At 59.1% G+C, this 16816-nt stretch overlaps 2 protein-coding genes across 2 annotated transcripts in view; one reads left to right on the top strand and one right to left on the bottom strand.

Annotated features, from left to right (window-relative positions):
• LOC142076355 (uncharacterized) overlaps positions 1-16816 on the bottom strand; it is an 801642-nt gene that overhangs the window by 291333 nt on the left and 493493 nt on the right. The window lies entirely within an intron of this gene.
• LOC142076341 (scavenger receptor cysteine-rich domain-containing protein SCART1-like) lies at positions 6781-14340 on the top strand. Its single transcript, XM_075138661.1, has 13 exons — positions 6781-7030; positions 7135-7443; positions 7674-7988; positions 8907-9233; positions 9320-9634; positions 9995-10309; positions 10803-10865; positions 10950-11264; positions 11978-12151; positions 12876-12977; positions 13398-13481; positions 13698-13850; positions 14102-14340. Exons 1-13 carry the CDS (start codon positions 6781-6783, stop codon positions 14338-14340), a joined length of 2961 nt encoding a protein of 986 aa, XP_074994762.1.

The raw sequence follows: 16816 nt of genomic DNA, 5'->3' as shown, positions 1-16816 counted from the left end.
CATGTTCATGGGGACAAAGAGGAAAAGACCCAAAGAGAATCCTCAAAAAACCCCACATGAATGAGAAAAAACAACCAATGGGCCTGTGAACTGCAAACTCCATTTTGAGGTGTCACACTAAGATGACAGGTGGCGGTGGGGAGCTCCCTTTCCCCATGGTTGTGGGGGATCTCACAGCTACCTGTAAGACCATTGTGGGGGTGCAGGCTGGTGCTACATGTTTTGCCTTGTCCTTAGGTTAATGACCTGATCGAATATTTCAAAAAACTCCAGATGTCTGATTGAGGGGATGTGGTGGTGCATCCCCCTCCGCCCTTCCTGGGCTGCTCCACGATCTCAGAAACTCCTGTTAAACCTTGGCCTTGGTGCAATGAGTCAGGTAGTGAAGCGTCCCTGTACTGTATCAGGAACACTTGCATAGCTGGGGTTGGGGAATGTACTGATTGTACCAGAAAATTCCACTGCCTGGCCCAAGTGGAGGACGAAAGCGGGGGGTAATCCTCATCCCCTGATACCCTTATCTGAGTCATAGCTCAGGTGGAACGATACCATTGTTACTGAAACCTTGAGAGTTTTGACCGATGACTAAAGTCAATCATCTTGCCACCCTATAAACAGCCGTCCCAAGTGAGGCCCTTTGAGCTCTCCTGGACCACAGTGGGCTGCGCCCAGAATCTCCCTCTGAGTGGAACGCTACTCAGAGGTCGCGAAGTCTCGAGTTTGAGATGTTTGGAGGACCGTCGCCGACTGGCACAGGACCTGGGCTACAGCATTCCTCGAGGCTGAACCCTTCGCCCTGTTGCGGTTTAACCCCAGCCAGCAACTAAGCACCACACAGCCGCTCGCTCACTCTCTCCCCCCCCCGCCCCCAGTGGGATGGGGGAGAGAATCGGAAGGGCAAAAACGAGAAAACTCGTGGATTGTGATAAAGACAGTTTAATAGGTAAAGCAAAAGCCACACATGCAAGCAAAGCAAAACAAAGAATTCGTTCACTACTTCCCATTGGCAGGCAGGTGTTCAGCCACCTCCAGGAAAGCAGGGCTTTACTGCATGTAACGGTTACTTGGGAAGACAAACGCCATCACTCTGAACGTCCCCCCCTTCCTTCTTCTTCGCCCAGCCTTATATGCTGAGCATGATGTCATATGGTATGGAATACCCCACCGGCCAGCCAGCTCCCTCCCAGCCCCCCGCGCACCTGGCAGAGCACGGGAAACTGAAAAGTCCTTGACCAGTGCAAATGCTACTTAGCAACAACTAAAACACCAGCGTGTTATCAACATTATTCTCATACTAAATTCAAAACACAGCACTATACCAGTAAATAGGAAGAAAATCAACCCCATCCCAGCTGAAACCAGGACAGCCCGTTGAGAAATGCCAAGATATTTGACGTGAGTATTTCAACTGAACTTGAGGGGAATTTTTAGCAGGTATACCTTTGTATATTTATCTATTTTTTGTGTCTGTGTGCATGTTTCTGAATTGATGGAGCTATAGCGTACTGTTTACGTAGTGTATACGCAAGTATATAGCGTAGTGTTTACGCTAGTCAAGAACTTTTCAGCTTCCAATGCTCTTTTCCTTCGTATGCTTCATCCATGTAGTAAGTGATAGTGAACCTTGCCATCAAACTCTGTTAAGTCGCGCTTTTATAAATTTCTATTAAAATAACTTTCTGCTAATACCTTCAACAGTGATTCTTTGAGTGGCCTCTAAACCACTCGTTCGTGACAGGGGAGAAGTCAGGATGGTGCTGTGCTTTGCACTGGTGTCTAGAACAGTGTGGATAACACACTGATGTAGCTATTGCTGATCAGTACTGGCAAGGTCGTCTCTGTTTCTCACTCTGCCCCCAGAGCGAGGAGGCTGGGCGTGGGCAAGACTCTGGGAAGGGACAAAGTCAGGACAGCTGACCCAAATAGACAAAGAGATATTCCATGCCATGTGGCGTCTTGTTAAGCACTAAAACTGGGAGGGGAGTTTCTCCAAAGCAGCCATTGCTCGGAGACTGGCTGGGCATTGGTCTGCTGGTGTGAGTGATTGCTTCTCTATCGCTTGTTGCCTTTTCTTTTTTTTTTCACTCCACTTATTAAACTGTGTTTATCTTGATCCATGCTTTTTTTTCCTTGCTTTTGCAATTGTCTCCCCCATCCTGCTTGGAGGGAGTGAGCAAGTGACTGGATGGGGGTTTATCTCTCGGCTGAGGTCTCTCCACCACACGAGCACATAACAAATGGGTTGGTATGTGTTTGTGAGGTCACTGGAGCCTGAGTACCTCAACAGCAAGTACATGGCAAATGGGCAGATACGTACTTGTGAGGTCACTGTCAGACGATAGGCCAGGAGCTGACCCATGGCATGTGTCTGTGCTTATGAGGTCACTCATGCCTGAGTAGCTAGTAGGCCAGAAGCAGGCCTATGGATTGTGTAAGTGCTCTTGAGGTCACTGGTGCCTGAGTAGATGATAGGCCAGGAGCTGGCACATGGCTTGGGAATGTCTTTGTGATGTCAGTGGTGCCTGAGTAGCTGGTAGGCCAGGAGAAATGTGTTTTGTATTGGCTGTTTTGAGGTCACATGTGCCTGAGAAGCTGGTAGGCCAGGAGTAAGCACCTGTCTTGTATAGGTGTTTGCAAGTCTATAGGTCACTTTGCAAGTGACCGATTAGGTGATAGGCCAGTGTCCTGGTTCCGGCTGGGACAGAGTTAACTTTCTTCCCAGTAGCTTGGGGGGTGTGCTGTGTTTTGGGTTTGGTGTGAAAGGAATGTTGATGACCCATTGATGCTTTGGCTGTTGCTGGGTGATGCTTGCACTGGGGAGGGGGAGCACAGCCGGGGTGGTGGACCCAGCTGGTCAATAGGGTATTCTATACCATGTGACATCATGCTCCGTATAAAAACCAGGGGTGTGGGGGGGCTCACCCCCCGTTCGTGACACGCGGTCGGCGGTCGGTGAGCAGTTGCATTGTGCATCGCCTGCTTTGTATATTCTGTAATTGTTGTTGTTCTCATTGTTATTACTACTGTTCTACTTCGTTTTATTTCAATTATTAAACAGTTTTTATCTCAACCTGGGAGTTTTCCTACTTGTGCCCGCCTGAGTCTCTCCCCCATCCCACCGGAGGCAGGGGGGTGAGCAAGAGGCTGCGTGGGGTTTATTTGGTGGCTGGGGTTAAACCACGACAGCCAGGAAGAGGCCCATGGGTTGTGTAAGTGCTTGTGAAGTCACTACTGCCCTAGGATCTGACGAGCCAGGAGCAGGGCCATGGGTTGTGTAGGTTGTTGTGGTGTCCCTGGTGCCTGAGTAGATGATAGGTTAGGAGCAGACCAATAACTTGTATAGGTGTTTGTAACTTGTCATTGGTGTCCGAATACCTGATAGGCCAGAAGCAGGCACACGGCAGGTTTAGATGCTATGAATCAGCTGTGGCTGAGTGGCGGATAGGCCAGGAGTGTGCACGTGGCTTGTGTATCAGCTTGTGATTTCACCTGTGCCGGAGTAGCCTATAGGCCAAGAGCATGCCTATGGCTTGAGTGGGTGCTTCTGATGTCATCAAAATAATATTTAGACCACACCCGAATATGGCTTTTTGAAGAACCATCATCATCAGAAGCCCATACACAGCGCGCACACACACGCGCGTGACAATGTAACTCACAGCAGCAGAAGTAGGAAGGTGTGAGGTCACTGTCAGTATAACTCATGACCAAGACAGTGGTGGCTGTAGGAGGGATGCGAGGTCACTGTCGGTATATCCCATGAGCACACAGGGGTGGCTCTAGGAGGGTGTGAGGTCACCATCAGTATAACTGATGAGCACACAGTTGTGGCAGTCGGAGAGTGTGAGGTCACGTCACTGACGGCACCCCGTGGCCGTGGGGCTCGGTGCACAGCTCGGTGCCCCCGAGATCAGAGGGGCATCATGGGGGATGGGAGCTGCCCGGCCCCGTGTCTGCGAGGCCGAAGGAGCAGCCCCTGCAGCCCTGGCTGGAGCAGTCGGGGTGGGGGTGGCTCGGGGGCACCGCAGGGCTGTGCCTGGGCACGGTGCCAGGAGGAAACCACAGACTTCCTGCCCGGGCGCTGCGGGGGGAGCGCGGCGAGCGCTGCGAGGCCACGTGGGCTGTGGTTTGTGCACCTGCAGATTCCAGGTCCCGATCAGCCTGTGGGGAATAACGGCCCCTTGGTGACATGCTGAGAGTCAGGGACATGTCTGAGCCTCTGGGCTGCGTGTGTGCTGCCAGGGCAGGGACATGTCCCAGCTCCAGCTCCTGCGAGGGACCCACTATGGGGCTCTCCGGGGAGGGACGGGTGAGCCAGCACTCCTGGGATGAAGCTCTTCCCCTGGCTAAGGACTTTTCCCAACACAGTGGGGTCTGTAGCAAGGGCAGAGACTATTTTCTTCCCATCCTGACACAGACCCCGGTGCAGTCCCAGCTCTGTGGTTCCCATGGCTCAGGGGCAGCTGGACAATTGCCTTTTGGGCTCTTGGATGAGCCCAGCATAGGAGATGCTGAGTACTCCCAGTCCCCACAGCAAGGTTCAAGGGGTGACAGACCCATTTCCCCTCCACACTCAGCTTGTCCTGTGATGATCCTCCAGCGCAGCGACCATGACATCTGCAGTGGGACATATATGTCCCTCATATATGGTCATGAACAGCGCTGGAGAAGTTCATTGGAGGGCTGGGCCGTGTCGGAGGGGAGATAGCTCCCGATAATGTCTAAAAAGGTGCTGCTGTTTTGATTGGCTCCTTCTGCAGCTGGGTTGGCATCTGCAGAGATATATTACCCTCCCATCGCCGTTGTCCCCGTGAGTCCCCAGGAGCCGTGACAGGGAGTGGGGTGCAGCAGGGCTGTGCCAACAGGGCAGGTGTCTCAGGATGGGGATGGAGGGATTCCTGTTCCTTCAGGTGCTGTGGCTGCTCCTACGGGTGCAGCTGTGCAGGGGTAAGTGGCAGTTTCCTTGTCTCACAGATAGGGCCAGCGGGCACCAGTGGGGTCATCGGGATACCTTTGGGAATGGGGTTTCTTTGAAGGTGCCACTGAGACGAGGGGTAGAAGGTGCTCAAGTCAATTGACCCTGTGCCTTTCCCTGTGGCTCTCTGGGTGGGAAAGGGAGCTGTGGGCCTGGGGGCATGGGGCTGTATGGGGGTTGCTGGGCTGGTGAGGAGACGGTGCCCTGTGCAGGGCTGGGCACGGTGCGCGGGGTGGGCATAGGCAGGGGGTCATTGAGATGGGAGGAGGTGCCGCAGGCTGTGGGGTGGTGAATTGCCCAGCAGGTCTGCCACTTTGGGGCACCCCCCAGCCCTTTGCAGCCCATGGGGAGAAAAGGGACCCCCACTGCCCTAGGGACAGCCTGGAATGGGGACGGATCCAGAAGGGAAGGGCTCCCACCTGGGAGGCTGTGGCTCAGCCTGGGCAGGGGGGACCTCCAGACCTGCGGTTTGGGGCTCAGCACTGTTCTGACAGATCACATGTCCATGTTTGAAGGGGCTGCAGAGGTGAGGCTGGAGGATGGCAGCTGGCGCTGTGCTGGGAGAGTGGAGGTGAAACACCAGGGCCAGTGGGGGACCGTCTGTGGTTCGTTCTGGGACATGAACGATGCTGCAGTGGTTTGTAAGCAGTTGGGCTGTGGGTCTGCTCTTGAAGCACCTCAGTACGGACACTTTGGGCCAGGATCTGGCCCCATTTGGATGGATGATATTCGCTGTCATGGCACCGAGTCTGCCCTGTCTGACTGTACCCACAACGGATGGGGTCAACACGACTGTGGTCACGATGAGGACGCTGGAGTGATGTGTTCAGGTAAGGGGCCAGCCTGTTCCTCACCTTTGAGGCCAGGACAGGGGAAGGGACCTGGCTGTGCCCTCAGGGAGCAACAGGCAGATGCCGGAGCAGGGCCCAGGGTGGTTAGTCACACTGCTAAGCTAGGACTGTCATTGCTGGTGTCCCTGGTCACTGAGGAAAGACCAGTGGGAGCCCACCCAGGTGCCCACCCCCTGCCTGGCCCCCGAGGTGGCTCAGCCCATCCTCAATCAGTGCCTGGGGCTGAGAGATGAATCCCCCTCCCTGCCCCGTTATGTCTTTGGTTCCCATCTTTCTCCTCCCATTCAGCCAGGACCTGTCTGGCATTGCCAGAGGCCAGGTCCCACCATGCCAGAGGCACCGAGAGCTGCTCAGGCAGCTGCCCACAGCCGCAGGGAAGGGCTCAAGATGGCCAGGGACTTTCAATTGTGCCTCCTGGCAAGCAAGTGTCCCTCAGACTAAGCCAATGGGATGTTCAGAGGGCAGAGGAACAGGGTGGCACGTGGCACCTCATTCCTCTCCCAGGGTCACCCCATCCCACAGGGATACGGCCCCATGCAGGCACTGCCAACTTGCTGCCCAACCTTTCCTGCCTAGCTCAGCCCCCGGCTGCCCTGTGCCACAGGGGCTTTCCCAGCACTTGCACTGCCCTCGCTGCCTGTCCTTGCACTGGGAGCTCGTGTCAGCCCAGGGCTGCTCCTCTGCCCGCTCTCCTGCCCTCTGCCTGGACGTTGATGGGGATGTGCGTGCCTGGCAGTGCGCTCTGGCCCTGGCTGAGGACCCCCTCCCCGGGCAGGTGCCAGAGTGGGGGGCTGGCACAGACACCGACTGCAGATATAGCCGTGCCATACCTGTACCCCGTCACATGTCCCATCTAACAGCAGTGCCCCAACAGCCTGAGACTGCCCTGAAAGAAAAGGTGTGTTTCTGGCGGCACCAAGGGGTTCTTCAGCCTGGCCCTGCCTCAGTGGGCAGATGAGGCTGCAGCAGCCAACAGTGCCTGGGCCACTCTCCCTGGGCCCCAAGGGCTCCGGGTACTGCAGTGCCTGTGGCTGGTGCCAGGAAGTGCAGGGTCTCCAGGACAGCAGCAGTTTGTCTGAGCAGTGCCTACGGCTGGGGGTTTGGGAGAGAAGCAAGCCCACAAGTGCTGTGCTGATGGCTGAGGAGTGGCAGTGGGTCCCTGGTGTGTTTGTGCCATCAGCACCCATTGGGAGCTGTCGGGATGGTTGCGGGGCTCTTTGCTTGTGGTCACCTTGCAGACCAGGTGGGATGGAGGCATGTAACTACCAGAGGGCTCCGGCAACTCTCCAGGGACTTTGATTGCTCCAGGATTTGTCCAGCTGGTCGGAGGGGACAGCCGCTGCTCAGGACGCGTGGAGATCCGTGACGGGAACCAGTGGAAAACTGTCTGTGACTCAGACCTTGGTCCCAAAGCTGCCAACGTGGTCTGCAGGGATTTGCAGTGCGGCACAGCCCTGCCCATGCCCGGGGCAGCTCACTTTGGAGAAGGTGTCAGTCCCATGTGGGACAGAGAGCTGCAGTGTGTGGGGAATGAATCTCTTCTCATCTCCTGCCCCAGGGGATCCCCCAGGGACCAGCCTTGCACCCACGCAAACAGTGCCGGTGTCACCTGCACACGTAAGGACTCAGGGTGGGGTCTTAAATACCAGGAGGTGTGCTGGGGAAAAGGGAGCAGGGCAGGGACCGTGCCATGCTGCGTGTGAAGACTGGAGGGGTGATGTGGTTGTCTGCAGCCCTAAAATCATGCAGAAGGAGGAGAAAGGCAGGCTCTCCTCCATTTGGCCTCTCCTCCAGTGCTCGAGGGAGCAAGAGCACAAGTCCCCCCCATTTATCCTTCTCTTTCCCTGAATTCACAGGATTCAGGCTGGTGAACGGCAGCACGATGTGTGAGGGGAGGGTGGAGGTCCAGGTGCTGGGGACTTGGGGCACCCTCTGTGCCTCCCACTGGGATCTCTTGGACGCCCACGTTCTCTGTCGTCACCTTGACTGCGGGTTTGCTGAGTCCGTTCCCAGAGGAGGGCATTTTGGAAGAGGAACTGGCCCCATCTGGAGAGACTCATTCCACTGTAACGGGACTGAAGCCCACTTGGGACAGTGCCCAGTGACCGCCCTGGGGGCCTCACCGTGCTCCCATGAGAACAACGCCGCTGTCATTTGCTCAGGTGAGTGCTGGGAAAACATGGGATTAACTCCATTTTCCCCTTGCATGAGAGAGAAATCCAAAGCAGGGGACCCTGTTGCAGTGCCAGGATGCATTTCCACCTGGAGCTTCACCAGGAGTGATCTGGGGGGCTTTGCCTGGTCGGACCAACTGCTCTGCTATGGGAGAGCCAAGGACTGAACAGGGGCAGTCATCTCTGCCCCCCGGGGTGGCAGCTCAGGCGCCGGGGCCACCACCAGGCCTGGCCTCCTTCGCTCTCCCACTGTGGATTGGGCCCAGGACAGGGCTGCGGGGCTCATCTCCATCCCTGTGGCTGCAGACAGCCCTGTTCCAGCCACACAGAGATACCCTCAAAGCCTGATCTCACACCCGCAGGGGCTGCCTGGGTGCCCCCAGCAGCAGCAGCAGACCAGGTGGTTGAGCTGCAGAGCCGGGCTGGGATCTGCCCTGGCTTCTGGTCAGCACAAGCCCCAAACTTGTCCTGTTTGCTCAGACAGGCCCTCCTCACTCTGCTCCCTGCCAGGGACACCAGCTCCCTGGCCCCCATCCCCAGGGACACAGATGGGCAGAGACTTGTTGGCTGTGCCCGCTGTCTCAGCAGTGCCAGTGCCAGTGCTGAGGCTGGGCAAGCCTGTCCTGGCACTGCCCATCCCCAGGCCACTGCTGGCTGCTCCTCCCTCCTGTGGGAGCTGCCCCAACTGCCTTGGTAGGGACGTATTATGTGGCTCTGCCCTGCCAAAAGCAAAGCTGGCATCTTGCTCAGGAAGGCTCAGGGACTGGGAAACCAGCCCCATGGAGCCTTGGCCTGGGAGCTCCCCGCAGAGGGCTGGGGGCAGGCAGGCGATCTCCAAGGAGACATGCCGCAGGCTGCCGGGCTCCCCAGTGCCGCCAAGGGCTGGGGCATGGCTCTTCTCCCCAGGCCCAGCTGACTCCACATCCCTGCGGCTGGTGGGTGGAGAGAGCCGGTGCGACGGACGAGTGGAGATCTTCCAGCACGGGACGTGGGGCAGAGTCCTGGATGACCAGTGGGATATGCAGGAGGCCAGCGTGGTGTGCCGGCAGCTGCGGTGCGGAGAGGCAGAAAAAGCCTACAACCCGCCAAAGCCTCAGAGAGGGATGGGCCCCGTGGGGCTGCGAGGGGTGCGGTGCACGGGGCACGAGGCCAACCTGACCCTCTGCAACACCTCCCTGCCTGAGAGTGCACCAGTGGCAGGGATTGCAGAGGACGTGGGAGTCGTTTGCTGGGGTGAGTGGCACTGCATGGGCACCCCCAGACTCTGGGCTGGGTGGGCACCAGCCCCTGATGGCAGCCGGGGTTTCTTCCTGCTGCAGGGAGCCGGCAAGTTCGGCTGGTGAATGGGCCTGGACGCTGTGCTGGGAGAGTGGAGATCTACTACAAGGGCAGCTGGGGGACCATCTGCGACGATGGCTGGGACCTGCCTGACGCCACCGTCGTTTGCCACCAGCTGGGCTGCGGAGGGGCGGTGGAGGCGGTTGGCTCCGCTCAGTTTGGCGCAGGCTCTGATCAGATCTGGCTGGATGGTGTGAACTGCTCCGGGGCTGAAGCTGCTCTCTGGGACTGCCCGGCAGGGTCCTGGGGGCAGCACAACTGCGGGCACAAAGAGGATGCAGGAGTCGTCTGCTCAGGTCTGTGCTGGGATTTGTGGTGGGAGCTCAGAGCCCGGGGAGGCCAGGACCAGGGGAGAGCGGGCAACGGCCAAGGCTGTTCCTGGCTGCCTCTGAGCCCCTGCCCAAGCCCATCCTGGAGATGCTCATGCACAGGTCCCCTCTGTCCCACTGGGGGTCCCTGAGGAGCTCAGCTGTCCCAAGGGTGAGCGGGGAGGGGAGGGCAGGGTTGTCTGTTCATCAGGGACATTTCTCTGCCCATGGGTGCAAGGCAGACTTGCTGGCCATGCTTTTTTCTGGCTGAGGGCCTGGGGGGTGTGGGGGCATCCCAATCCCACAGCCCCAGACCATCCTGTTCCCCTCTGGGGCCTTTCTTCCTAGAGTTCATGGCCTTGAGGCTGGAGAACAGCAACAACTGCTCTGGGCGCCTGCAGGTTTTTTATAATGGGACGTGGGGGACCGTTTGCTCCAACTCAATGACTCCCAAAACGGTGTCACTGGCATGCAAGGAGCTGGGCTGCGGGGACGGAGGCTCCCTGGAAACACGCCTGCCCTATGGCAGGGTGTCTGGCCCCACTTGGCTGGATCGCGTGGAGTGTGGGGAGAGAAACAGCTCCTTCTGGCAGTGTCCCTCCACTCCCTGGGACCCACAGTCATGCGATGACCTGCGAGATGAGACCCACATCACCTGCAATGGTAATTCTGAGCTACCCAGCACCAGCATCCCCCCAGCTCCTGCTCCCTGCTGGGCACAGTCAAGTGAGAGACAGGGCCCACAGGGGCTTTTAGTTTACATGCCAGACCCTGCTGCTTCTGGTGGCACAAATGGGACTTCAGCTCTCAGAGCCCCACACATTCACCAGTAGTTGCCAGCCGGGCTCCCAGCAGCGCATGGGGGAGGCAGAGGTGTCTCCAGACAAGGTCTCTGAAGAGACCAGCCAGGGCTCTGAGGAGCGTCCCCTCCAAGGACACCCTCCTGCTGTGAAGTAGGTGGGACTAGGGTGTGAACGAGCCCTTTGGGGCTGAGCAGTCAGGGTCCCCCACATTGCCGTCCATGTCCCCTGAATGACTGGGGTTCAGCTGCTGTTGTGAGCGAGGCGGCACGGGGAGGCGTGAGCAAAGCTCAGCCCTGCTCTCTGCTGCACGACCCCTTGCAGCAGCCCCTTGACCCCAGCATTTCCTTCTGCAGGGAGGCAGCCAGAAACACCCCCGGCCCTGGGGAACGTGTGTCCAAACTCCACAAGCTGCACAGGTAGCTGCTCCTCTGCATGCCCCTCTCACCTGGCAGGGCTCTGCCTGCTGTCGCAGTGCCCTGGGAACTCTCTGCCTTCTCCAGACAGGGAGAAGATTCGTGCCGTGGGAGGCGAGAACGGGTGCTCAGGCAGAGTGGAGGTCTGGCACCGCGGTTCCTGGGGGACGGTGTGCGACGACTCCTGGGACATGCAGGATGCCGAGGTGGCATGCAGGCAGCTGGGCTGTGGCCCCGCAGTGTCTGCCCTGGACGAGGCTGCGTTTGGGGAGGGGACGGGCCCCATCTGGCTGGAGCAGGTGGAGTGCCGGGGAACAGAGCCATCCCTGCAGGACTGCTGGGCTCAGTCTGGGGACAGCGGTGCCTGCCGGCACAAGGAGGACGCTGCTGTGCACTGCTCGGGTGAGCGGCAGGGCTGGGACCCCTCATGGGTCTACTGGCAATGAGCCAGGGAAGGCGTTTTCCCCCGCTGGGTCCCATCATGGCTCCAGAGCTCCTGAGAGCAAGGCCATCCCTGTGGAGCCTGGGAGCCTGGTGCCAAGTGGGTGGCAACATCTGTGGGGCTGGATGTCCTCCGGCTTCTGCCTGCAGGGCCTTGCAGCCCCCAGGGGCTACCCAGGCCATCCTGCCCAATACCCAGAGCAGGGCCCTTGGCTTTGTTTCAGCCACCCTGAGCAGCCTCGCAGGAGGGGCAGTTTGGGTGGGATGTGTCAGGGATATATGCACACTCACATGCGCGCGTGCACACACACACACAGTGTGTTGGAGAGGAGGCTCCCTGGTACCTGCATGGCCACCTTCTCAGCCCAGCTCTCCTCCTCCTCTGCAGCTGCACCCAGGATAGCACCACCAATCCCCCAAGCAGGTAATCTGTCCTCCCTGCCAGCGTTGGGTCTTCTTGGGGCCAGGCTGTGACCAACAGCAGGAGGGAAGGGGCTCCTTGCTGGGGTGTGAAACTCCCAAGAGGAGGCACCAGGGTAGTGGTGGGGGACATTAGGGAGGGTGTCACTTACCCAGTAGGGTGGGCGCTTCCCCATCATTCACCCCCTCGGGTCCCCTACCCATGGTGTAATGGGGGTCAGGACAGGGGTGTCGCGGCTCCCCCCCTCTCCTAGGCCTGGTGCTGCCCTTTTTGTGTTCCTGTCATACAGATCTCACCCAGGACAGTCCAACCAGCAGCAGGAGAGTGTCATTGCCCATCATCATCTGCATCATCCTGGGGGCCCTTCTCTGCCTCCTCCTGGCCCTCCTGGCCGGGCAAGTGCGAAGCGCCAGGGCTGGGCGCAGAGGTGGGTCCTTCCTCCATGGTCCTGAGGGAAGATGCCTCCTGGCAAGGCCAGGGGTGCTGTGAGGTGGCAGTGAGTGGCAGAGGCAGAGCTGGGGGGATAAGAGTGTGTGCTGCCTTCATTCCCATGTACCGCCTCATTGACTGCCTGACCATGGGCCATCAGCAGCAAGGGGTAGAGAGAATCCAGAGATGGGAGGAGTTAGGGACTGGGCGAGGACCGAAATGACAGAGCTGGGCTGCGTCAGATGGGAGCAGAGGGGAGACAGTCGAGGACATCACACTGGCAGCACTCTGGGCATCTCTGGAGGGGGCTCTGGGGCGGGGGAGGTACCAGGAGGAATGTGGGGCAACAGGGTCAATCCCCATGGTTTCAGGCCCCCAGGTTGTTCCTCTGCCCAACCTTGACCTCCCCCTGGCAGGGCAGGGGCCATGCTATGGATCCATGGGGCAGAGAGGGGGCAGCTCCAGGGGGAGAGGAAAGGCAGGAGCTGCTCCAAGCTCAGCTCCCCCTCAGGTCCGGAGGGGCACAGGGTCTGTCTCTGAGGGGACAGTGTGAGGGTGTTGCTGCCCTAGACCATCTCCATGGAGACTTTGTCCTCACTGAGGAAGTGGTAGCAGTGACAAGACAGCACAGCAGGGCTGTGCTGTGGCAATAGCCTTTTGCTGGCCCAGGGGAACACGGCTGTCTCTGCCTGTCCCTGGGCCAGCCCTGCCTCTATCTGCAGGCTCCGAGAGAGCTTGGGAGCCCTTCCCTGAGGCCGTGTACGAGGAGATCGGTTACAGCCCAGCGTGGGAGAAGCAGGCAAAGTTCAGTCGCTCAGGTGAGTGTAGGTCCCTCCTGGGGGACCATCTGCCAGGCTCTTCCCCCTCACCCCCCACCCATGGCTGATCCCCTGCAATCCCCTGGCCCATGGTCCCTGCAGCACTGGGCCTGTGGGGTCTGTGGGGAGAGCAACCAGGTCCTGGGCCCAGGAGACAAGCTTCCTCCCCACCAGTTCTTCCTGTCCTAGCCGGGAACAGCCCCTCTCTGCCTGCCCCTACACCCTGGGTGACACCTAAGGGGTGAGGGAAGATGCTGTCCTGGGGCAGCTCTGGGAGCCCCTTTGAGACGGGTTTTGTCCCAGGGGAGCAGGGTGAGTCCTGAACCCTCCTCCCTACTCAGCCCTGGGCCCCTGTCCTCAGCAGCACTGACCACAAGCCGGGTCAGCAGAACACACCCCCATAACACCCGTTGCACCTTTCTGCAGGCTCCTATTCAGAGGGGTCCCTGACCAAGCTGCAACCCTACCCCAGGGACAGCGAGGAGGAGGATGGTCTGGGGTCAGCACCAGGTAACGGGGGGCAGGAAGGGGTTGATGTCTCCTCCCTGGAGACATGTGAAGAACAGCAGTGTGACTGAGTGTCACCGCCAGAGTTGGGGAGCACCTTGGGCGTCTCCTGTAGTGCTACCAACACCAGTGTCTAAGCCCCATGTCCCTGTGCATCCTCCCGTCCTCTGCTCTGCAGGACGTATCTTCTCACTGTCACCAGCTCCCCTCCCTTTTCAGATGTCCCTGTCCTGCCCAGAGGTGACCCAGCGGATGGCTATGATGATGTCAGGGAGGTTTCTGACCCTGGGGAGGATCCTGCCCCTGGGCAGGGAGACTGGGAAATGCCCAGGGTGCCAGAGGAGGCAGCAGCGCCCAGGGGTGCACCTGGAGGTGAGAGGGAAAGATAGCGCTGCGGGTTCCTGGGGTGCCAGCCCTGGTGCTGGACGAATCGCTGCTGTACTGAACGCCCAACCTCCTGGGTTGGGGGAACTTGCACTGGGAGTTTTCCTTGGGGGGACCTGGGGGTTGGAGAGGGAGCTGAACATCTCAGGACTGGTGAGGAGAAGGGAGGCAGGTGTTGTACAGAACAGGAGGGGTAACCCATGGAGCAATCGTGCAATGGCCTGCCTTGCTGCTTGCAGAAGAAAACCTGTGCTCCTGGAGAAGTACTGGGCCCCCTGGAACTGAGGGAGATGCCTCGTCCCTGTCCCCAGAGAGCATGGGCTATGACGATGCTGAAGAGGTGTCTCTGGCACATCCCCCTGAGGACACAAAGGCTGCACAACAGTCCCTGAGCCCTGGGCCAGGAGAGTCCGTCCCTATCATGCACCTGGGTGAAGCTGGAAGGGAGGAGAGGACTGTGCAGCTGGGAGAGCCGTGAGCACCAGGCAACCATCTCCCTTTTCCCATGGGCAGCAAAAAACAGCTGGGCATTTCCTCTATTTTTATTACCCAGGTTTTACACCGTTCTTATTAAAAGCCTTTGGGGGTTTCAGCCAGAGCTGGTGCTTGCCTGCCCAGGTGTCGGGGTGTCTCCCTGGGGCTGATTACAGGGAGCAGAGCACAAAGACATATTGGTGGGGAAGGGGCACATCTTGGGGACAGCAGTCTCGGGGGTCAGGCTGTGGGGCAGTCTCGGGGTCAGGCTATGGTCCCTGGGGAATATTCCTGCTGACAGAGACATTTCCATCCTGCCAGCCACAGTTTCCAGCAAAATGGCTCTCTGCAACATCCCGTGATGCACCCCAGCAGGAGTGCCCATCTCCTCACGCAGAGGTTCCCCAGTGGCTCTTTCCCCCAGGCCCTGCCTGGACCATGCTGGTCCCACAGCGCAGAGGCCATGACAGAGCTGCTGTGTTGGGGTGAGCCCTGGGCTGTAGCCCCACAGAAGTGAGCCCCAAGCTGGCTGTCATGCCCTGAACACCCCAGCCAGCCCCAGGGGAGATCATGGCCCATGGATCACCTCCCACAGTGGTTAGGAGGCAGCTCGGCTCCCTACTGCCCTGGCATAGGGACTTGCTGGGACACACAGGGCTGGGATTGCCCCTTCGCTGGCTCTGCCAGGACCCCAGTCTCCATGAGGTCCTGCTGCCTTTGGCCCTTGCAGACCCCAGCACTCCTGTCACAGCCCCAAAGCTGCCTCCTTCTTGGGCAAGGGCTGTAAGGCCCCATGGGAGCCCTGGCAACCCCCTCCGCCTCCTGTGCTCCAGCCACAACCCTGCCCTCCTGCTGCCTCGCCACGGGTGTCAGTGTGGGTTTGTGTCGGGGCAGTACCTGTGTGCAGCTGCGGGGGGCATGGGAGCAGGGGCCATGGGGGGACCTTTCTCTCAGCATTGTGGGAGGCAGAGGAAGGAGAGGCCAGAGAGACAGAGGAAGGATCCCCATGAGACGTGGACTGGTGCCCAAAGCCAGCCCCTGGCCTGGAGAAGGGCCTGTCTGGGAGGATGCTGGCGTGGGCACATTTCCATGGCAGAGGGTATTTTGTGTCCCTCCCTTAAAGCAGGCACTGCTGGGAGCTGAGCCAGGGTCCCTCTCCCTCGGCTGGGGCTTTCACCTTCCCCAGCTCCCATGGGCAGAGAAACCTCTCACGCAGCAGCCAGGCGGGGAGAAGGGTTTGACACTTGGGCAGGAACCTGGAGCCCAAATGGCCCTCCCTGCTCCGTCTGGTGGGCCTCCGCACCCCTCCACCTCTTCCCTGATGGGCTTTGCTGCAGGCCAGAAGATGTGTTGGGTGTCCATTGCAGGGCTCCCTCGGCAGGGAGAAGCCGCAGCTCGGTAGCCCTGCAAACAGCAGGATCCAGCCCAAGAGCAGAAGAGGGGAGGAGGCAGCTGTCACCAACACGCTCTTCCATGAAAGCGTTGTCCTATTCCCTGCTGGGAGCTCCCTACCCCTGGGGTGACCCTGAGGGGTCTGGGGGGAGCCCAGGCTCACACATTCCTTTGCCCTGGTCTCTAGAGCTTTCCTGCTGGCAGCCCTTGGCCCTGGAGCCAGCCCCTCCATCCCCAGCCCTGGGCCCACCTCTCTCTGTGGAGATGCAGGGCTGGAGCTTGCCCCACTGGGAGTTTCCCAGGGCATGGAGGCTGTGTTTGCAGTGCCCATGTGTGTCACCCATCACCTTGGGGGTTTTGCCCTGGGAATGCTGCTCTCCCGTGGGCTTTCCACAGCTGTGCTCCTCCCGTGGGGCAGCTGTGCAGAGGGTTGGGGTCTCACTGTCATGTCCCTTGGGTAGGTCCTTGGGAGCTGCAGGAGCAAGCAGAGGTCCGGGGCACAGCGATGAATGATCCTGCAATGCTGCAGAGAACGGACGCAGCCTGCAAGGCCCCAAAATGCCATGAAACGGGCTCTTTCTACTCAAGCGGGCTGTCCCCTCACACACACCCAGGGCCTGTGGCTCATCTCCCTGAGGAGGAGGAGGAAATATTTTTGCCAGGTGCCAGAGTAGGGGAGAAATATTACACCTGTGGGAGGGCAGAGCTGGTGGGGTGGTGGCATGGGACAGCCACCGGGCTCTTCTCTCTGGTTCCCGCCTGGGGTGGCTTGAGTCAACAGGTCAGTGTCTGAACTGGTGCCCACCATCCTGCGTTCAGAAAATACCCCCACTCTCACCCCCCTTCTTCTTTGATTCACCTTTATACCTTATTTCTCTGAATTTGGGCTCACTGTTCCCAGGGGCTGGGCACCCTGCGGTGAAAGGCCATGTCTCACATGGCCTTTTTGTTTCAGATGTTTTTGTTGGGGGAGCAGCTAAGGCACCATCTCCTGTTCCCCCCCAACCTGTGCATGGCTATGTACAGGCTTGTGCTTCCCTGTTCCCACTGACCTGGGGTGGATGGAGACATCAAGCACCCCAGGAACA

This window comes from Calonectris borealis, unplaced genomic scaffold (genome assembly GCF_964195595.1).
Source record: "Calonectris borealis unplaced genomic scaffold, bCalBor7.hap1.2 HAP1_SCAFFOLD_44, whole genome shotgun sequence".
In the NCBI taxonomy this organism is placed as follows: domain Eukaryota; kingdom Metazoa; phylum Chordata; class Aves; order Procellariiformes; family Procellariidae; genus Calonectris; species Calonectris borealis.
Note: the sequence above shows the minus strand (reverse complement) of the source record. Positions and strands in the feature narration are given on the sequence as shown.